This window comes from Nothobranchius furzeri, chromosome 11 (assembly GCF_043380555.1).
Source record: "Nothobranchius furzeri strain GRZ-AD chromosome 11, NfurGRZ-RIMD1, whole genome shotgun sequence".
Taxonomy (NCBI): domain Eukaryota; kingdom Metazoa; phylum Chordata; class Actinopteri; order Cyprinodontiformes; family Nothobranchiidae; genus Nothobranchius; species Nothobranchius furzeri.
In genome coordinates this window covers 65,394,597-65,417,169 of record NC_091751.1, presented here as the reverse complement: position 1 = coordinate 65,417,169, position 22,573 = coordinate 65,394,597, and the positions used below count along the sequence as shown (strand labels likewise).

At 43.1% G+C, this 22,573-nt stretch overlaps 3 protein-coding genes across 7 annotated transcripts in view; 2 read left to right on the top strand and 1 right to left on the bottom strand.

Moving 5' to 3' along the window:
• Nucleotides 1-11,058, top strand: part of tgs1 (trimethylguanosine synthase 1) — a 33,599-nt gene extending 22,541 nt beyond the window's left edge. For 4 of the 5 annotated variants that reach the window (XM_070541759.1, XM_070541758.1, XM_070541756.1 and 1 more), the window contains exons 10-15: nt 826-1,123; nt 1,207-1,365; nt 5,031-5,177; nt 8,548-8,766; nt 9,364-9,440; nt 10,568-11,058. In XM_070541759.1, coding sequence (XP_070397860.1) covers nt 826-1,123; nt 1,207-1,365; nt 5,031-5,177; nt 8,548-8,766; nt 9,364-9,440; nt 10,568-10,681 — 1,014 coding nt within the window. In that variant the 3' untranslated portion in view covers nt 10,682-11,058. The remainder of the gene's footprint in view (nt 1-825; nt 1,124-1,206; nt 1,366-5,030; nt 5,178-8,547; nt 8,767-9,363; nt 9,441-10,567) is intronic. The other variant, XM_070541757.1, reaches the window with a different exon arrangement.
• A 150-nt stretch (nt 11,059-11,208) lies between these two features.
• Nucleotides 11,209-17,517, bottom strand: ccr12a (chemokine (C-C motif) receptor 12a). The gene is made up of 2 exons (XM_015957561.3): nt 17,386-17,517; nt 11,209-15,686 (listed from the first exon to the last, which is right to left on the bottom strand). The coding sequence occupies exon 2, from the start codon at nt 15,670-15,672 to the stop codon at nt 14,581-14,583; it is 1,092 nt and encodes a 363-aa protein (XP_015813047.1). The 5' UTR covers nt 15,673-15,686; nt 17,386-17,517; the 3' UTR covers nt 11,209-14,580.
• Nucleotides 17,518-21,010: 3,493 nt separating this feature from the next.
• cntnap2b (contactin associated protein 2b) overlaps nt 21,011-22,573 on the top strand; it is a 53,070-nt gene continuing 51,507 nt past the window's right edge. Inside the window, exon 1 of the mRNA XM_015957560.3 lies at nt 21,011-21,262. Coding sequence (XP_015813046.1) covers nt 21,187-21,262 — 76 coding nt within the window. The 5' untranslated portion in view covers nt 21,011-21,186. The remainder of the gene's footprint in view (nt 21,263-22,573) is intronic.

Genomic DNA, 22,573 nt, shown 5'->3' with positions numbered 1-22,573 from the left:
AGAGCAAAAATGGCTATTTTGTTGCTAATTTGCAGGAAATATCTAGAAGAAAGTTCTACAGAAAGTAGCTAAGGGTCCTCAGAAATGTAGCTAGCTTTGTCACTAGGCGTTAGGAACAGCGACAAAGTGGCACTGCCTCTCTCTCTGATGCTAAAGCTACGGATAGCAAATGCTACGGGCTATGCCTGAGCGTGAACGCGCATGAAGCAGCCTGCTCGACCCGAGCATCTCTCTTTTTCTGTGATTTTACAGAAAAACAGGTAATCACAGTAAAAATGCCAGGGCTCATTCTACAGGACCAGGGCATTGCAGGAATAAATTTATTATTTCTATACATGTTTTGGCTGTCAAACTTCCATAATGCCCCTTTAAATCTGGTGTGCCTCGGTCCTCAGGGAGAACTCTACGGGAGCCGGAGATGGCGCTGACCGTGGTCCTGAAACCCCACTCCTGGGGCAAAGAGGCAGCAACCATAACAGTTGCCAACTTAGCAAAATAGCTATTCCTGGGATCTTTGCTGAGTTTCTCTTGATAGAGATCCATTTGGTCTTTTTGTTCCTCTCTATTTAGTGCTTAAAATCATAAAGCGATGAAGGGTTTTCATCTTGCTCACTTCCTTCAGTTTGTTTATCATTGAGCTGTTAGTTAGCGGACGTGTCGTTTCAGAAAAGCAGCGAGAGCAGTGCGACAAAGGTCAATGGTTCAAAGGTCAAACAGTAGAGAATGAAATCATCCTGATGGATTTACCTTAACAAGAAATTGAAATAAATATTGGACCTTTATTTATATCAATGTTGTCTAAAGGACAAAGATTTTGTTTTCCAGGTCCAAGATTTCCTGAAGAAGGTGCAGCAGGACGCAGAGATGGATCCAATAAGGGAGGGAGGGGGAGACGCACGTGATATAAAGCCCCAATGTCCGACAGAAGAGCAACAAGACATGGAGATAATTCACACTCAAAAGCAAAGGACTGTGGAAGGACAGAGTTCTGATCCTGAATCCACAACTGAGCACACTTTTAACTTCACCACGGCACCAGTGGAAGATGTAACGGAGAAAAAGCAGCAGGAGCAATTATCAGCTGCAGGAACACCAGACTCTGTCCCGCCAGACACACATGAAGGTAACAGCACCTGGGATGGAAACCCAAACCCTCCTGGTGTGGAAATAGCTGTAATCTGATTACAGATCTTCATGTTTGAATAGGGCTGAATGTGAAATTCAGGAAGCGGCAGAAGAAAAAGAAGCAGAAAAAGACACAGCAACTACCAGAAGAGATGGCAGCAGATACTGAGCTGGCTAAATACTGGGCTCAGCGCTACCGGCTTTTCTCTCGCTTTGATGAAGGAATCAAACTGGACCGAGGTTAGTCTTGACTTTTACTCTCACTGCGTTTACTGGTAGGTAGAAGGATAGAGGTGTAGGGATAGATAGGTGGGTAGAGAGGTGGCGATATAAAGAGATGCAGGGTGTAAAGGAATTAAATGACTGCACCCCGCCCCGCACAGGACTACTCTGCATGAGATATGGTCTCAGGGTCTCATGCATTCCTTCTAGCCTGCTTATTTTCAGCTCAACAGAAGAACGAAGAATGAACTCTTTTCTTTTAATTAATCAAAGAACTCTATTTTAATAAAGCTAATCCATCAAAGTGTTAGTCAATAAATAAGATGTGACCGATCTGTGAAATCAAAATATTAATTACTTTATTATAATCCTATAGAATATAAAGGTACTATGACTTTAAATGTTCCAACAGGACTCAGTTCACGTAGCGTTAAAAGACATAACACATTACTTTCACTGAGCCAATCAGAATCTTACAGATCTGACGGAGGCGTGGTTTTGGCTCAGTGAAAGTAATGTGTTATGTCTTTTAACGCTACGTGAACTGAGTCCTGTTGGAACATTTAAAGTCATAGTACCTTTATATTCTATAGGATTATAATAAAGTAATTAATATTTTGATTTCACAGATCGGTCACATCTTATTTATTGACTAACACTTCGATGGATTAGCTTTATTAAAATAGTTCTTTGATTAATTAAAAGAAAAGAGTTCATTCTTCATTCTTCTGTTGAGCTGAAAATAAGCAGGTTAGAAGGAATGCATGAGACCTTGAGACCATATCTCATGCAGAGTAGTCCTGTGCAGAGGGGGAAAAAACAGTCATTTCATTCCTTTACAAGGGGAAGGGAGGTAGTGATAGAAATGTAGAAACTATAGAGATCTAACGATGTTGATAAAGATGTAGCCATTGGAATGTAGAAATAGAGGCGTAGAGGTAGAGGGGAGTGTGGTGATGGAGATAGAAACGCAGCGACTGAGATAAAGATGTAACAATGAAGAAAAGAGATGTAACAATGGCGATGTACCAGTGGGTTAGTAGTGATGGTGAGAGAAGTAGCAATGTCACGATCAATAACCTGCTTCTGCTCTCTGCAGAAGTAAATGACTTAAACCTTCTGTACTGTTCCAGTCATGGTTTGCTCTCTGCCAACTTAAAGGGAACCAAGTAAGCTTTTCATATTTTTCGAAGGCTCCAGGTCATGCCATTTTAAACATTTGAGAACAAAAGTAGGCGCAGTGTATGATAAACTATTATCGAGATGTCGTTTATCTTAAATACGAGTTATTTTTGTCAGTCTGAAGTTATTCCCGTAAATAAAATGCTTAGTTTCAGTCAAACTCTGCCCACGGCTGCTCCAACATAACGTGCCTACAACAGCTTCTTAGTCACGTTGGTTACTGTATTGGCTACGGTGGTCCAGTGGTAAAGGTGTCTGCCTGCCATCACAGTTTTTCCGTGTGATGATGTGGGTTGGAATCCCGGCGGTGTCAGCAGTAATTTATTCACCCAGCTGAAGCAGATTTTTATGTTTTTATATGTTAGTTTTATTGAGCATTTCCTGCAAAATATTTTGTGTCTCTAAACAATTTTTGGAAGACCATTGTCGCACACAATACTCAGGGTGATTAGGACGGTCCGAAGGCAGTCGGTAGCAGATACACTCATCAGAAAGGATTGTACTGAGTTGTTGAAACTATGTTTTAATGATTTCTTGCAGATCATTTTGAGCAGCAAACTGAAATAAGGAACAACCAAAGGTGGTGCGGGCTTTGGGAATATAATGGAGATTATGATACTAGAGCTTAAAGTACTACAGTTGTTGGAGATGTTGAGACGTGAGTGTGAAGGAGTTTTGCTAGTGATAGTTTTATTGTGAACCGACCCCTTCCTGAACTGGTGACACGCTGCAGGAACGGAGTGATAACCAGTTGACCAAAGAGTACGGTTCATAGTGATGGGAGTTGAAGGGGCATCAGTGACTAAACAGATTGCAGAGGGAAGAAGTTTATGGAGATGTTCTTTAGAGCCAGTACTATAGATTATGTATACGTAATCTAAAATGGGGAGGACTGTCATTTTGACCAGGGTGTGCTTTGCAGAATGAGTAAATGATCTGTTGTGGTACAGGAAGCCAATCTTCGATTTGACTTTTGAAATTTGAGTATTGATTTGGATATCAAAGGAAAGTGAGCTGTTCAGTCAGATACCATAATAGGATCATCAATCAATCAATCAATCAAATTTTATTTGTATAGCACCTTCTACAACATTATCGGAAGCCCAAGGTGCTGAACAACATCATTAAAAGAAAAAAATTCCCAGTACATGGGCATAAAAGCAGGATAAAAACATGAAATCTTAAAATATCAAGCAAACACTATTACAGATAAGAGATATCGGAATAAGACTAATCGATAAAAAAACAAATGTCGGACAAAATAAAATCAAGCATTTGGGTTAAAAAGAAGAATAGTTAAAACCATAATGTTAGGGCAAATTCAAATGACCCTAGCGCTAAAACGCAATCAGATAAAAACGAGTCTTTAAACGAGACTTAAAGACTTGAAGGGACGGTGCCTGCCGAATGCTCAGTGGCAATTCGTTCCACAGAGTTGGAGCCAAAATAGAAAAAGCACGACAACCCCTCGATCGAAATTTTGACCGGGGGACCACCAGAAGTTCCTGCTCGGCTGAGCGAAGAGACCGAGATGGAGCATACCTGTTCAAAAGCGCAGTAATGTACGAGGGGGCACTGCCCTGGAGGGCCTTATAAACGAGAGTTAAGATTTTAAACTGAGCTCGATATTTTACCGGGAGCCAGTGCAGATCATCCAGCACTGGGGTAATGTGCTCTCGACATCTAGTGCCTGTCAGGAACCTAGCCACAGAGTTCTGCACAAACTGGAGCCGTGCAACCGTGCACTGGGCCAGACCAGCATACAGAGCGTTACAGTAGTCCAGCTGGGACAGGACGAAAGCATGCAACACAGACTCCAGATGAGCTCTGGATAGCAGAGGCCTGATCCTGGATAGTCTTTTCATCCAAGCAGAAGATGTTTGGATGACGTAGATTAAACTTCCGGTTGGAAATCATGTAGGGACAGGTAGACAAACCACTGAAGAATATGGATAAACACACCTGAGGTTGCATGGATGGAGAAAACCACATGCTACGCAGCTCGGTGGAAATGTGGAAGAGAAAAAAGAGCAAGGAGATCACGCTGATGCTTAGTAGCCAAACCACGCCTCAACAGCATCATAGTTGGGGTTACTTTGCTCAGATCCCGCACTCGGCTCTGGTTCAACACCCAGCTGGGGTAAACTAAATGGAACAAAAAGCAAAGAAATGACTTGACTGATTACAGATGAATAAGAGTCTGGCGATTGTACGGTATGGTAGCCAGACCGCAGATAGAAGTAAGAAAGTAAAGAGAAAATGAGTCAGCGTTTGTAAGGGTGGCTGATAACTGCAGCTGAACAAAGCACAGGTGCCTTCTTGTTACCAACCAGAAACTGAGTGAAAAAGTCTGTTTTCCATCCTTGAGAAGAGACCTAGGGTAACTCCTGGGACTTCGGGGCGGGGTGCAACCTTTTTGTTCTTCTCTAGTGTTAAATGATGTCTGAACCTGATTCTTGTGAGAACTTGTGTTGGTTTTCATTCCTCTTGCTGTGTTTCAGAAGGGTGGTTCTCTGTGACACCAGAGAGGATTGCTGAGCACATTGCCCTCAGAGTGGAGCAGAGCTTTTCTGACTGCCAGCTTGTAATCGATGCCTTCTGTGGTGTCGGAGGAAACGCCATCCAGTTTGCACTCACTGGAAAGAGGGGTAAGCACGGCACCTACTCTTGACTTCACAGTCTCACTAGGGCGGAAACTTTTGAATGTTTGGACTTTGTTAGCGACTCAGAGAAGGGACATCAAAAATGTCGTCAGTCACGGTTTTGAAGCACCGTTTTGGTGTAGCACTAATGGTTTCAAGTCAATGCAGTTTAAATTCACCCACTATAGAATATAAGATCAGTTCTATGCTGAATGCTGGTTTTGGCACCTTCATTTTATTTTAATTTATTTATTTAACCTTTATTTACCCAGGAAAAAAGTCCCATTGAGATTTAAAACCTCTTTTTCAAGGGAGTCCTGCAGCAAACATCACACAAATATACAAGACAAAATTTACAATGTAAACTTGTATGAAAACAATTCAATTCAATTTATTTACATAGCTCCAAATCACGACAAGAGTCGTCTCAAGGCACTTCACGTAATAAACATTCCAATTCAGGTCATGCTTTCGTTCTTTTTTAAACACAGAAACAGTTTTGTTTACCTGTTTGTAGCTACGGTTTCGCTGACAGCTGCCGGCTTCTTCAGGCAGATAAACGGAGAAGGAAGTGACGCGCCACCATCAGCGTCAGCCTGAAGAAGCCGGCAGCTGTCGGCGAAACCGTAGCTACAAACGGGTAAACAAAACTGTTTCTGTGTTTAAAAAAGAACGAAAGCATGGATTTACAAAGACACAGCAAGAACACACCTAAGATGTCCAATTCAGGTCAGTTCATTAAGCCAATCAGAAATAATGTTTCCTATATAAGGAACCCAGCAAATTGCATCAAGTCACTGACTAGTGTCAGTGACTTTACAGCAATTGTCATACTAAGCAAGCATATAGCGACAGTGGAGAGGAAAACTCCCTTTTAACAGGAAGAAACCTCCAGAGGATCCTGGCTCAGTATAAGCAGCCATCCTCCACGACTCACTGGGGATCGAGAAGACAGAGCAGACACACACACACACCAAGCAATGTGTCCATGGTTACACCGTGATAGCTTAGTAAATATTCTAGACGCATCTTTGCATTAAAAGAGAAACATAACTTATTTTGAAAATAAAAACGCAGTCTTAACTTCAGCTTCTTCACCAGATTCTCCACATGAGGTTTGAAGGTGAGTGAGTCATCAATCAAGAAACCCAGATATTTATACGAGTGAACCAACGATATTTCTTCACCATCAAGAGTGGTCACTGAAGGAACCACTTGAGCCTGTCTCCTCGAGTTTGTAAACAACATGAGCTTGGTTTTGTCTGCACTGAGAACAAGTTTAAGCTGAAGTAATGAACATTGGACAGCAACAAAAGCTTTCTGTACTGAATCCATGGTTTGAGTAAGAGTGTTTCCACAGCTGTAAATAACTATCATCGGCATAAATGTGCAGGTTTGCATCTGTCACATTTAGACCAAGATTATTAATGTAAATGATAAATAAGAGGGCCCAACACAGAGCCCTGTGGCACCCCCTTGTGGACTGTGGCAAAATCAGAACAAAGTCCCATCTGATTTAACACACTGAGACCTGTTTTTAAGATTCATCTATTTTAATCAAGAACTCAGCTAAAGACTGTTTCACTGGGGCTGTTCTCTGATCAGCTGTCAGTAAGAGGTTAGCGTCAACTAAAAGTATCACAGGAGCTGCTGAATGCAGGATGGATAACATTATGTCCTCCTTTATGATTCCTGTCATCAGATACAGCAGGGTTAAACAGTGGACAACTCTATCCCCGAGGCCGCTATGCAGCATGTTTTAGCTCTTTCCCTGCTCCAACACACCAGATATTAATCAGCAGATATTAATCAGCAGATGATTAGCAGGCTTCTGTGGAGCTTGACGAACTTCTGAACTGGTGAATCGAGTGTGTTAGAGCAGGGAAAGGGCTAAAACACGCTGCATGCCGGCCCTCGGGAAGGGAGTTGCCCGCCCACTCATAATTATTTACTTCAGATCAAAGACAAAATAAAAACAGTCCTAAAATTCAGAAGCAGCAGAAGATAAAGATGAAAGACTGGATAAGAGCACAACTCCTCACTAACCTCTTATACTTCTATGTTCTGCCTCACACCCGTAACACACACACCTCTACGTGTGTGTTGTGGGTGTTGTGATTTGAAGTTGTATATTTATATAAACTAAGTAATCAATCAGAAGTGGTTGTTTTTATCATCAGGGAGTTTACTTAACACTCTGTATTGATTGAGAGACAAGAAAAGAGAGAGTTGGGATCGTTTAAGAATCTTTAATTTCTATAATTATAAATTCTTACAATCTACCAGGACTATCTCAATGATGAATGCATATGGATTTAGATGTTTCGTGTTGGTGTGTGTGTGTGTGTGTTTTGTTCAGAATCTCTAGGCTGACGTAGCGAATCTGGTTTGTAATGACTAGGCTACCACGAGGCTTCAGAAGCTGATGACATGAGCCGCCATATTGCCACGTACCGTAGATGGAGTCTCCCGTGTAGATCAGGAATTGCCAGGTCCTGGGACCCTCGGTTGTACTGGAGCTGGTGAAACAGCGGTCACAACACACAACGCCCGTCTGAGGATAACTCCAGTAGTAGTGGGCAGGCGTCAGCAAGTTCACTCTTATTTTGAAGGACGGTTGTCTCGTTGGTACAAACGACGGAAGTCTCCAGCTTGACAGATCTCAGCTTAAAACAGGAAATACAGATGGCCAGCCTGTATTCCTCTTTGCGGTGATGATTGAGAGCTGGTTGAAAACAATGTTGAGAGTATGATGTAACTCCTTGGAGCTCGGATCGAACAGAGCTGATGTCAACGTGGAACTCAACGTGGAACAGAACTTAAAATGGCGTTGCCTTCTTTTTATATTTCCCAGTTGTTTATGAATCTTAGTAAACCGGATTGGACTCATTAAGTAAACATCCCAGATTCTCTCTACGACAGACGAAAGTTCTGATTGGTTGAGAATAATGTGTCGTGCGTTTCCATGGTAATGCATATCAGTCTGTCTGGTGCAGCCCTGTTTATTCATTTAAACACATAATTCATGACATCTTTATTTCACAAATCATTCACCTGATTATTAATGATCAACAAATGCTTTGATTAGCTTATCACAAATAAAGTACTTTGATTAATCAATGAAAAGCGTTCTTCTGTTCTTCTGTCTCTTCTCCTGGAATGTAAACATACTGAAACAAGCGTCCGACCTTGGCGGTGTTACTGTGTGAAGGGGCAGCTGTTAAGGGCAGACCATTATAAACTTCCTAACGCTACATGGGTTACAGCAGAAGCAGCTTTGCTTCAAACACCTGCAGCAGGTTAAACTCTGGCTGTCCAGAGGTCCACCGCTGTTTTCCTGTTGGTCCTCATGTTGGTTCTGCTTTGGTACTTTCAGTGCTGGCTGTTGATATAGACCCGGTTCGACTGGACTTGGCTCGGCACAACGCTGCAGTTTACCGTGTCTCTGACCGCATTGACTTCCTGCAAGGAGACTTTCTTCAGCTGGCGCCTGGTCTCCGTGGTGATGTGGTCTTTCTGTCACCACCATGGGGAGGACCAGACTACCTGACTTCTGAGGTGTTTGACATTAGAACCATGATGGAGCCAGATGGATATCCTTTTACGTGAGACGTCTCTAATGGGCCATTCCCATCTGTACCGGGTCGGCCCGGGCCGGGTAGCCCCAGTCGGCCCCAGCCTGGCCCGGTTGATTCCACACATCCTTGCCTTAAGCCCATGTGGGCTGATTCTACCCACCAATCAGAGGCTTGCTCTAATGGAAGGTGTGAATTTGCTGTCAGCAGTGGGTGTGTTGGTCCTGGTCGGCCTGAAGCAGACCCCCTCGAGAAGAGGGCTGAGAATGAGCCTTGGTTGGCCCGGAAAAATACCAGGCCACCCAGATATGTAAACAACCTACGCTACCCGGCCCGGGCCGACCCGGTACAGATGGGAATGGCCCATAAGGTTGCCTTGTTTAATTGGCTGGTTTGGTTGTAAACTGATGGAAGCGTCAGAGAATTCTGGCCCCTAATCCACACTGGAGCCATCAGCGGCGCGGAATGGCAGCGGAACATCTCTGCTTCAGACAGGATCCATTATTTACTATGGCCTAATCAAAACCACTGATGTCTCCAGTGTTATCCTCAAAATATGTTTTTTCAGCAGCCAAAATCCTCAGATGTTTTGTTTTAATCCTTAACCAATGGCACATTTAAGATTTTCAACCAGGCCAAGCAGATTTCAGACAACATCGTCTACTTCCTGCCTCGCAACGCAAACGTGGATCAGGTCAGTATTGTGTCTGTGTGTTAATGCCGAGGGTCAAACTCCGCCCACCAGAGGTGGAACCAACATGGAAGTGAAAAAATGTTGCAGTTCCCCCCCTCATCCTCTAGGGCAGCGTTCCTACAAAATGTGTTCAAGGGCCAGATGCTCTAATAAACAATGTATTATTGTATCTTAATTCATTAATATTTAAAATGGCTTCATTTTCCGTCTAAACTGTTTTAGTGTAGTTTTAAAGGGACATTATGGAAGGTTGACAGCCAAAACATGTATAGAAATAATAAATGTCTTCTTCATACATTCTCCTGCAATGCCCTGGTCCTGTAGAATGAGCCCTGGCATTTTTACTGTGATTGCCTGTTTTTCTGTAAAATCACAGAAAAAGAGAGATGCTCGGGTCGAGCAGGCTGCTTCATGCGCGTTCACGCTCAGGCATCGCCCGTAGCATTTGCTATCCGTAGCTTTAGCAGCAGAGAGAGAGGCAGTGCCACTTTGTCGCTGTTCCTAACGCCTAGTGACAAAGCTAGCTACATTTCTGCCCCCCCACCCCCGGTTGACGCAGTTATTCATTTATAAGTTAAAGGGTTGGAAGAGGAGTTCAGCAGCCTGGTGGGCTCTGAGACTCTGTTCAGTCTTCTATCAGATGAATGAACAGCCAATGGGAGCAGAGAGAGGATTTACTTACAGCTGCAACTGAAAACATGATGCTGCAAAAGTGCTCTTGTGTAGTCCAGTCGAAGGGCTCAGGAACCCTCTGCAGGTGTTCTGGATTCATCAGCTGATTTGACTCTTTGAGTCTAGAATATTGAACATTTTCACTATATTCTAGGGTTAGGGTTCTATCTGAGATTGTGAATGTGGGGTTTTCATCAGCTGTAACCCACAATCGTCACAGTTATTATGTGCTGTATTAGTTTCACCTTTTAACTGAACTTTTGCACCATCTGTACGTTTTACAGTGACATTGATAGGTCTTATTACAACATATGAGAACATGTTAGCGAACAGTTTGTTCACAGGTCCTCCTGAAGATGCTGCAGTAGACAGAGACCTCTTGTAGAGCAGCAGAAACAGAAGATGCCGCTGTGTTTGATCACTCATGAGTTGTCCCGTTTTCCTCTTTATTCCAGATAGCATCTCTGGCAGGTCCAGGGGGGAGGGTGGAGGTGGAGCAGAACCTTCTGAACAACAAGCTGAAGACTGTGACTGCTTACTTTGGGAACCTGATTGTGTCTCGTGACTAAAGGCTTCTACTGTAGTTGATTTATTTTGTCTCTAGTGTATTTGTTACTAACATTTATCATTAAGATGTGATTGCTTTTTTACTTCTTAGACCATTAAAGGCTTTTATTCAGTTTATCTTCAGTTAATGAGGTAAAATCTGGACTACAGAGTTAGTCCAACTTGTCCTTATCACCAGGCCCTGGTTTAAGTCTGTGCAGTTTTAACCAGGCAGCTGGGCGACCCCTCCAGGACGCCTGATCTAAGATCTGATTGGTTCATATTTTGATCCAAACATCTGGTGGTAGAACATGAAATGTTAGTTGGTCACATGTATTCTGTAGATCACGTTACGTTGATGATGACAACTATATAAGCCATAAAGAGAAATGTGTTTTTACTGGTGGTTCCCATTTTTAATTATCTATTTTTGAAGCGATCCGATTCTGTGCTTCATTGCCCACATTAATGCTGGTTAGTCAGATTCACTTCATGTAACATCGTGGGGGCTGACCTGCAGGCGTTACAATAAGACAGCCTAATAATTAACTTATAAGATAACCCCAGTAGAGCCAACGGACAAAGTCAGTCTAGTGTAATAAAATGCGACAAGATTTATTACAACCTCGCGACGTTTTTCAGGTTCTTCTCTAAAAGAAGCTGAAAATGGTTTGTTGCCAGAAATGACAGAATGTTTATTATAGCGATGAGTTCACATTTTCTTCAAGTAACTCCTCAAGATCTGCCTGTAAACATAAAGAGCAAGATTGATGATTTATCCCTTGGGGTCCACGTGACTGTGGTCAGGTGGTGCTTGCTCAACAATTAAAGAAAACACCTGGGGTCCACTGGGCCCCGTTTGGAACATGGGTGTGTTGAGAGGGAAAAAAAAGGTAAATGGCCTGTTTTTCATGTTTATTAACTGGAGAATATAAAACCGCTTGAGATGAGCCATCTTGTTTTCCTACATTACAACCAATAACAGTATAAAGAAAATGACAAATCTAAAACACTAATCACAAACTAAAAAGCAAAAAAATATACATTTTGTGGTGTGTATAAAACATAGATCCATATATATAGCCTATCAACACACACATACACACAAGCAAGTATTGCAAAATGGCATTGCTAATACCTAAGGAACGTTCATGCTGTTGAGCAGTGGAGTTGAAGCAATTCCAAGTCTGCATAACATAATCATAAATGGATCACTAAATAAGCAAAAGGATGAAATCGACCTTAAATCTGCTTATTCCAGTCCAGAGGAGTCAACAAAGAAAGCTGGTCAGTGAGTCAAGTACGAGACAGAAATATGAAGGGCTCTATCTTTTCATACAGGATGGAAAATCAGAAATAAGCAGTGTTGTAACGCGGTACAAAAGTAAATATTTACTGTAATGCATTGCTTTTTGCTGTAATGTGGTAATGTAAGGCATTACAGGGAAAGAAACTGGTAATATTTACTCGGTACAATTGTCAGTAACGCGGTAATTACAACGCATTTTTAAACCCAGAATCAAGATGTGGGTTTTCTAAAAATTCTAATTGCAGGAAGCCTGAAAAAAGATCCAGTATCCACATATATGACGTCATTTATGGACTCAGCTTTGCGGGCATTCTATGAGCAGAGATGACGCAGCGGTAACGGCTCGAATACTCCAGCTGCGTCCTGCGCGCGGCCGCTGTTATATTCACAAAATCGCTCCACCAAAACAAAGTCATTCGTTTGCGATCGTTTCTATCAGCCCATATTCTCTGGTACTTCATGTACTTTTCAGCTGAGTTCGTAATCTGTGCCCCGGTGATTTCAACTCATTGCTGCTGGAGCGCAGCACATATTAAGCTTGCGTTCAGTAGATCCCTTTGGCTGATTAGTTAGAAAGTAGGAAATCTAGGAAACAGTTTTTCTGGAAGACGGAGAAAACATGCAGCATGCAGGAAGGTTAGAGAGAGACAGGGCAGGAAATTATTCAAATAAAATCAAGAAAACAAAAAGTGCTTGAAAAGAAAAAAAAGTAGGTAGATTTATCCCCAATACACATTTTTACCAGTGAAAAGCAATAGTATATAAGCATTTAATATTTATACTTGTGAAAGAATCAGATCACCCCAGAAGTCAGTCCCACATCCAGGGCCGTATCAAGGCATTTGGGGACCAAGGCAAATATAGGCTTGGAGCCCCCACCACCTCACTCCCTGCTCAGTTAATATAAGATGGCAGCGTGCTGAGAGTACAGATTGTTGTTGCTTTTATTTAATAAACAATCATTTTAAAGCATATATGACTGTTTTTAACAGCAATCCTAGCTCAGGCACCACATCACCTTCCACATATATGTCATGAGCTCACTGAGCGTCAGATTACCAGATTCATATTGAAGTTGTTTTGGTGAAAGTAACTTAAAGTAATGCAAAAGTAGTGTAATGCCTTACATTTTATAATCAGTAATATTGTAAGTAATTAATTACTTTAAAATGAGGGTAACAAGTAATAAATAATGCATTACAGTTTTGAAGTAACTTGCCCAACACTGGAAAGAAATGACAGGCTAGCTTTTAAGGAGAAGCGTTCATACATACGGCAGTGGTGAGTTTTTAAAGGACAACGCAACGTAAACTTAATATTTGTTTAATAAAAAAAAATATTTCTGGATTAGTCTAACAGTGGAAACAAGCCGAGTGACGTGTTCTTACACTAAAGTCAAAGCAACGCCTTGTAGAGTCGAAGGGGCTTTGCAACACAGCCACTCGTGCACGCACGCTCACACCCTGGTGGGGATGAGCTCTGGGGTATGAGGTGAGGCGCCACCGCTCCCTCTGACCAAAACGCCTGGGGTCCACAGCTTTTTTTTAATTGGTGAACGTGAATTTACTGAACAGCACCGTTTTGGAATAAGCTATAAGATTAAAAAAACGGGCAGGAAACCCCTCCAGATGTTCGGTGAACGTGAAAATCATTTTTAATGTTCAAACACAAATCAGCCGCTCAGATGATTACTGCCATTCTACATTTTATTGAAATGTTTAAATTGAGAAACTTTTCTATGACAGGATTTTAAAAAAAGCTTTCAAAGCATCCATATATTTAAATTTTACATGTTAAAGAACATTTTCTTCTTTCATAATAAATCATAAAAAGTACACATTGATTAAATCCAGACACAGTTGAACACATCAGGGTAAATGACTGGATTGATGATGTCATACACAGTTGATCAGAGGCTCCAGGATGGCTACAGCAGAAGGATCTGGGACAATTACTTCAGGATTTAAGGCTTTTGAAATGAATCAAAGCTGATTAAGGCCTAGTCCACACGTAGCCGGGGTTTTTGAAAACGAATATCCGCCCCTCCAAAAACTTGCATCCATCCACACCACCTCGTTTTAAAACAAAACTCTGTCCACACGTACCTGGATAAATACGTTGTTAAGGACATGCCAGACCTGTAGGCGGCAGTACTTCCCCCGTTCTTAACCTCGTCCTTCGTCTGTGGTCTTCCGCAAGGAGCAGTAATTCCGCTTGCATAAACAAACAAGCAAAAAGCGCTTGGACAATTGATAAAGCGAGCGCAGCTCTGAGGGCTTCCATGCTGTCGGCTAGTGTAAACACAGGTCGCACACGTGATGTCAGCATTTTTTGTCGCGGAAAGTGACGTTGCGGACCTTAAAAGTCCGGTTTTGTCTGTCCACACGCAGACACCCAAAACGGAGAAAACGCAGATCTTCACTTTGGCCGGAGTTTTTAAAAAGATCCGTTTTCGTGTGAAAAAACTCCGTTTTCGTGTGGATGACAGGCCAAAACGTAGAAAAATATCTACGTTTTGGCAGATCCCCGGCTACGTGTGGACAGGGCCTAAGTACAGCTAATTGTGATTAGACTGATGTTTACTATAATCAGGAGTCCAGCAGGCTCGGTTCTTTATTCGTAAACTGAATGTGGGCTCCGCTGTGACATGGTTCTGGTGCTGTGGCTGTTCAGGCTCACTTGTCCCTTCAGACAGGGGACATTTTTACCCAAAAGCCTTTTCAAATGACTCTGGAACTTCTTCCCTAGAAACGTGTAGAACACCGGGCTAATGCAGCAATACAAGTAAGCGACGTTCCTGGTCACGTAAAAGGCGAAGTCTAAGCCGTCCGAATCAGAACACAAACCCTCTTCCCTGCGACTTTGAGAAATCTGAATCACTCGAAGGAGGCTGACCACGTTGTAGGGAGTCCAGCAGCCAAAGAAGGTCAAGATGATAACAAAAATCAGCTTGATGGCGCGGCACTTCCCCTTCATGCGCGTGTTGAGGATGCGCAGTGTGATGCTGATGTAGCAATACATCACCATTATCAGAGGGAGGAGGAAGAAGAGCAGGAACTGCTGATAGTAGCTGAACAGGCGCCACTGCTCCATGGTGCTAGCGGGCAATCCCGACTCCTCACACATCAGTCCGTGTAGCGTGTTCTTCCACACGTTCCGAAGAACCAGCTCCTTCACACTTGCTGCGATACTAAGGCACCAAACCACCACGGAAGAAATGATGGCATACACCTTCTTCCTGCTCTTGGCAGCTGCCACCGCGTGCACCACTGCTAAGTACCGGTCAAACGTCATGAGAGTGAGGAAGAGGATGGAGCTATAGAAACCGATGAAGTAGGCACTACTGACAATTTTGCACAGAGCTGTGCCAAAGATCCACTCGGACATGTGGTAGACGGCCCAGAATGGCATGCTGGAGGCAAACAGGATGTTGGAGAGGACCAGGTTGAGCAGGAAGATGTTGGTCACGGTGTTGAGCTTCTCGAACTTGTAGATGATGAGGAGGACCAGCCCGTTACCTATGGAGCTCAGAATGAAGCTGACACAGTAGAACGCTGGGATGACTGTGGCACCGAACTGATTGACGGTGTTTTTCTCACAGAGCTGGACAGTTTTACTAACCACATAGCTCGGGTCTGTGGTGTTTTCTGTTTCATTCAACAGCTTCTGGAAGAGCCAGTACTGATAGTCATCGTCATCCTCCATGGCTGAAGACAGTCCTGCAGAGGAAGACACAACACCCATTCAGATTGTATGTTCCTAACAGAATCGTGGCTTAATGTGAAGGAGCTGAAACCTGCTCGCTTGTCTGTCGTTCCTTTTTAGATCTCCTTGTCCTGAGTCTGTGACACACTTCTCATCTCCTCTCAGCCCATCAGGCTGAGACATCATCTCACTTGCCTTCCATCCTACAGAAGCTCCAGTACCACCCAGCTTCTGCTCCTCTTCCTTTTTCACACTCATTGTGGTCGCCAACGTATTTTTGGTGAGCTGTAGTGACCTTCCTTAAAATATTGAATTGAGAAAGTGCTGAATTGGTGTTTTTAGCTCTCTCTGTAGCCTTAGACCAAAACAGCTGTAGTCACAGCTTCACCCGTTTTATTCCTTCCTGACAAACACAAGTTTTCCTGTTAATTTTTCTTTTTTTTGACGTAGATTATCTCAGGAGCCCACTGCTTCTCTGTCCGTACACGCTTCACGTTTCATTAACAGAAAATGTTTTGTTGGACTTGAAGATGTCCTTCCCTTTGTTTGGAAGTCTCTACCTGCCCACCAACCCCTGCTCTGTCGGATCCTCACCTGCATAAAGACCCAAACACTCAGCCGGCCTCATGCTGCAGTGCATCCTGGGTCAGGGTGCACACGTCGCCACAGAGAACCCAGATTATGTTCTACATGTGTTGTTGAACATCTACATAACTATTGCTGATGGGAGTTATCTGTTGATGTCGAGGCAGCTCAGGCCGCACATTTTCTGTTTGTTGTGAGCTCTTAAGTAACGAATTAGTTTAGTGGTTTTTAAGCTGCTGTATCTCAGTGCTTGTTCCCTGTCACCCTCATGATTCATGAAGAATCTGCCACATAAAGCTGTTTTTGTCTCCAAAATGGGAACAGAAAGTGTTGATGAAGCGTTTCACAAGCCCCATCTTTTGTAACAAATGTGTCATCCTTGCTCCCAGAAATGCCTCCTTATCCATCTGCCTAACTGTCTAACGTCTTCTAGGGTTCTACAACCCCCCAAGGCACTTTACAGCACAGTCATTCACCCATTCACACAATGGCGATGGTGAGCTGCAGCGTAGCCACAGCTTTCCTGGGACGCACCGACTGAGGCGAGACTGTCAAACACAAGTGCCGCCGGTCTCCCCAACCACCACCAGCAGGCAAGAAGGTCTTGCTTAAGGACACAACAGCAGCATTCTCTGCCGCAAGCCGGGATTGAACCCACAACCCTCTGATTGCTGGTCAACCTGCTCTACCTCCTCTGCTGTTTACAACGACGCCTCACTGAGAACGTTACTGAATAAAACATGTTAAACCAGCGGTAATGACTGATGATGAGATCCGCGAGGATAACTGGACAGATGTTTAAATTAGTTTGGTGCTGATTTAAATGTTTAAATGATTCATACATTTTCTGTACCGAGGCCAAGTTTTCCAGAAAACGTTTTTATTATTGGAGTTTTTTTTTTTATTGTGACACAGTTTTGCTCAGCTGTCTTTCAATAATACAGTTTAGCCTTCGTTTAATTAAATACAGAAAAGATCCAAATCAGGGAGCAAAATCCTCTGAATAAAAAGGCGTCAGAGATGAGTGAGATACAATCATACCCTTCAGTTGTGTCAATTCTACATCTGCATCAATAATTTATAATGAGGATTTGTTGAAAGGATGAAAAAGTTGCAGGATGAACTCACCAGTGCAGCTCTGAGGTGGAAAGATGTCGACACTAAATAGTTCTGAGTGACTACAAGCTTTACTGGTTAAAGAGTTATGTGTGTGTGTATGTGTGTGTGTGGGTGTGTGTGGGTGAGTGTGTAAAGTGGAAGTGGTTTTTTTTGTCAAGTTTTTGTATAAAATTCATTCCCCGAACCTCTAATCTCATTAAGGAAATGATTTTATTGTTTCTTTGGGTAGCTGGAAATCTTTAACCAGAATAAACATCTAAGGAATTCCTAATAGTCTTCGACTTTCTTCATAAAAACACAATCAATTATTTCAATTCAATCTATTTACAATACAGTACATCCAATAATCCAATTATTTTAGTGCAAAAGCAAACCAGTCTGGAAACCAGTCAAGCTAACAGCAACCTGCACTGAACGACTGAGACGTTTGTTCTGCCGGATCCTTTTACTTTGTTCTTGTTTATTTATTTAAATTGCTCACAATCAAACACCCAACTGAGAAAAGGGGCAGACGCCTGATCACATGACTTCATGGGAAGCGTTACTCAAATCATTGCTGCACCAACATCAGTTCTTCTCGTTTAGACAGTCCGTTTAAAAAGCTGTGTACTGCTTTTGTAGATGAAAGTGGAAGAGCAGCCCAACAGCTCGGTCGAGTCACAGACACGTTCAGCTGTCACAAAAAGTCTGTTTAATAATCTTCAAAAGGAAATTTGCTCCTCAGAGGTGTTTTAAGGTGAAACCAACTAGAAGCCCCACAGACCAGCAGACCCAACAGGACTCTAGAAGGACTCCAGAAGGTGCCATATCAAACACAGACCATTTACCATTTCAGAAACATCAGAAACATCAATAGTCATGTGACAAACCAGGGCTCATCCTTATGGTATGCTGTCAGAATAGAAATGATAAATGACCCGCACTTGTATAGCGCCTCTCAGAGTAAGGACTCCAAAGCGCTTTACGCTACAGTGCATCATTCATCCATTCACACACACATTCTTACACTGGTGGGGATGAGCTACGATGTAGCCACAGCTGCCCTGGGGCGCACTGACAGAGGCGAGGCTGCCGAGCACTGGCGCCACCGGTCCCTCCGACCACCACCAGCAGGCAAGGTGGGTTAAGTGTCTTGCCCAAGGACACAACAGCAGAATTCTCTGTCCAGAGCCGGGAACAGACTATCGGTCCCACAGTGCGGAAGCTCACTTGGTACAGCAGCAGCAACACTTTAAAGAATAATTTGAAGATAAATAATAACAAAAGTACATGAATATATATGTACACATATAGGCAGTAAGCTGAAACCTTCGACCGCTAAAAACCACAAATAAAATTTAAAAACTTGGGTTCCAGCACACTGTAAGGGACACAGACGTACTATGTAAATCCGGTATTTCACAAGTATTGAACACATACTGAGTATTGTATGGATGTTATTGTGTAATGGGATAGTGCCAGTACCAGTTCAACTGTGGAGTTATGCACTGTTACTGCAGAGGGGATGAATGACCTAAGACAGTGTTCTGTTTTGCATCTGGCATGTCTCTGAAGGAGCTGTCCATGGTCTCCACAGTGGAATGCAGTGGGTGGGAGGGGAATTTTAAGGTGGAGGTCATCTTCACCATCATCCTCCTTTCCCACATCTTCTCAGCTGAATCCAGCGGGCAGCCCAGAAACGAGCTAGCTTTGTTATTTAGGTTGTTCCGTCTCTTCCTGTCTCGGTCAGAGCTGTCTGCACCCCAACAGACCACAGCAGAGTGATAAATATAGCTGTGGACAATATTTGTTGTTAGAAGATAGGATCCATTAAACCATTATGAGAACTGTTTGTCAGCATACTTTCACCAGTCAATGAAACTTAACAGTTCTTTTCTGTTAAGTCTTGACTAAAGTCACAAACTAAATAATTAAGCACTGCTTGTCACACTTTGTGCAGCAGTACCAGAACCAGAGTGAATGGTGTGTGTGTGGGGAGCATGAGTGGGTGTCTAGCATTGATTTTTGTAAGTCTTTGGTTGTATGTGTATGTGTGAGCATGAGGGAGGGAGTGTGTGACTGTGTCTGTGTATGGCTGTACATGTCAGGTGGGGTCTTGGACTCCTCCCCTCTCCTGGGACTTCTTGTGCTGCTACACATCTTCGCCTCCCCTCCCCCTGCCACATTTGGTGTGGAGTGTGGTGCCTTGGTCTGCCTGCGTATTCGAGGCTCCCGAGTGAGGGGGTTTAAGATTTTTGGCGTCTGCCTGATCGATCCCGGTGGCTGCCTGGTGGGATATGGGTCCCTGGGCTCTGTTGAATCCCCAGCGGGGCTGGTCACTGGGTTCTGGGCTCAGCCGGCTTGGGGGTGGGAGGCTGCAGGCGGGCCTGTGGGCTTGCCACCGTTATCTCCCGGGACTCTGCCGGCTGCTGGTTGTGGCCCCCCGGGGCAGTCCTCCGCCTCTCGAGAGGGGGCTGGGGCTTTTCTGGTTACAGTCTCCCTGGGGTCCCTGCGGTCTGGGGCAGCTCCTGGATCTCTGGGACTTGGAGCTCCCTCCATCTACACATCTTTGGGGGGCAGATCTGTGGCCCCTCACACTCTCTATTGGACGCTCCTATAGAGAAACCTTACATAAACAAGCGCGTGTACACACACAGGTGCTCACATGGTGCTCTCATAAGTATTGACTTGAGCACGTTCAACACAGGTGTTAAGGCTATGGTGGGCACTAAATGCACTGTGATTTATTATCGTGTGATTGTTCAGTAAAACACTGAACACAAGATCACTGTACACAAAAACTACCAGACACAAGAACAGTTTCTTTCCTTCAGCTATTTCTCTCCTGAATCTGTAGATTCTTTTACCATCCTTTTACTATAGTTTTTAATATTCAGTATGCTTATGATATGTGTGTGTGTGTGTGTGTGTGTGTGTGTGTGTGTGTGTGTGTGTGTGTGTGTGTGTGTGTGTGTGTGTGTGTGTGTGTGTGTGCGTGTGTGTGTATGTATATATGTATATAGGTGTGTGTGTAAATGAACATGTGTGTGGGTGTACATGTTCTTATGTGTTTTTAGGTATTTTTATTCTCATTTATTGTGGTTGTTGTATGTTTTAGAGAGCGAACATCTACCGAAGACAAATTCCTTGTAAATGTAATTTTACTTGGCCAATAAATCTGAAATCTGAATCTGAATCTAAAACAATGTTGATTTTATATTTCCTCATCAAGTTGACGCAGTGATAGCTTGATCTTGTATTGTTGTGTGTCCCCTTTTTGTTTGTTTTTCTCTTTCTGCAAGTGTAGAAGCAGACTGTTGTTCGTCATTAAATGTTTATTTTTGTGGACCCCCCCTCCTTTTTTCCCTTCCTTTCTCTTTCACCTCTGTCTCAGTGTCTGGTCGGAATTATAAAGCATTCAAAAAACAATAACAATAAAGTTTTAAGCGTCAGGCATGACATTAAAGCAGAAGCTTTGATGCTCGGGGGGGTTGGGGGGGTGGGGGGGTTGCACACTGCGAATAAAACTGGCTGGTCACGTGGTTTTCCGCCCAACAAATCAATTTTATATACACGCCCCTTTTACATGCTCCATATCTCAGCCCCAGCTTAAAACGCTCTTCGGGAATTGTGGCCTTTACCAGTTGTTCCTGAATGCATCGCAAGGGACGGTGCGCGCTGCCGTAAAAAGCCGAGTAGATGTGCGCCGCGTTTTCTATCTACAAGAAAGACAGCAGCGTTGGCTTAGGTGTAGCTGGAAAACATCGCCAAACCGAACCAGTACCATCCTCATCGGCTCTCATGGTTTCTGTGTGCGGATTTTAGGGTGAAATGGATGTTCTGACCGCGAGACTGCTGCTGCTCGTTAGCATCATCAGCACCTGCAGAGCCGCAGCATCAGCGATCCGTAAGTAGCGCGCGCGCAAACACACACACACACACACACACACACACACACACACACACACACACACACACACGAGTGATAATCTGGAGGTTTATTGTTGTTGGGCTTTGAGGTTCGGGTGGTTCTGCCCCTGAACCAGAGTGATAAGAGGCCACAGATCAGCATCACACGGAGCAGGACCGAATCAGCTCCTTGCACAAGCTTTGGTTGCGCCCTTATTTTGTCTAGTACGGTAGATGTTCACAAAGAAAGTCCCGAGGCCGACCAAGCCACCGACATGATCATTTTCTGGAGCTCTGTCCCGCATAAAACCATTTTAGGTGTAAATGGAATCAAAAACACTTTTGTTGTAATCCTAAATCATCTCAGCAGCTGGATTCAAGGCAATTTCATCTGATGGAAAGTGTCCTGAATTCAACTTAAATTGACAAAAAGAAATAATAATAAAATAAAAAGTATGATAGCCTAAATAACGAACCATATCCAGGTTTAATGTACGAGTTCGAAGGACGAATCATGGATCACTTAAACGTGGATGATGCACCGAGCACTTTCGATAAGATCATTTTCATTGCCTAGAGACTACTTTCTGTGGGGCCACTTCCTGTCCTGTCTTACTCACCTGCTGTGTTCGTTTCACCTTTAATGTTGGCACGATCTTTGCATTAATAATCTCACGGTAGTTTAAGCAAATGACTTTGAAACTATTAGTTGGAGAGTGCTTGCTATAGAATTAGGCCTTAATACAAGGAAAAGGGAGCAGCTCCACCTATTTTAATTCCAACGACAATAAGTGAAATGTTTCCGTGAGGAACAAGCTCCAACATTTGTGTCGTTTAAATTATCTGTTGGTGCAGGGAGATTGACTTACATAAGGGCAAAAAGTATTTGTGCAAGTTGTCCCGCTTAAGATGAGAGAGGTCTGTAATTTTCATCATAGGTACACTTTAACTGTGAGAGACTGAATGTAAAAAATACAGGAAACCACGTTGTAAGATTTTTATATATTATAATTTATATAAATGGTGCAGTAAATAAATATTTAACACCTAAATAAGCAAGAATTCTGGCCCTCACAGACTTCTTCAAGAAGCTCTTCTATCCTCCACACCTTACCTGTATCAAGATAAGAGAAGATCATCCTTTATTAGGCCTTCAAGTGGAAAATTTGCATTGTCATGGCAGAATGAGTAAAAAAAATCACAGATAAAAAGCAGAAAAGGTTTAAAAACAATAGAATGAAAAACTAAACCAGCAGCAGTACACTGATTCAAGCAATCTATAAATATAAACATGCGTGTTGAGAAATTC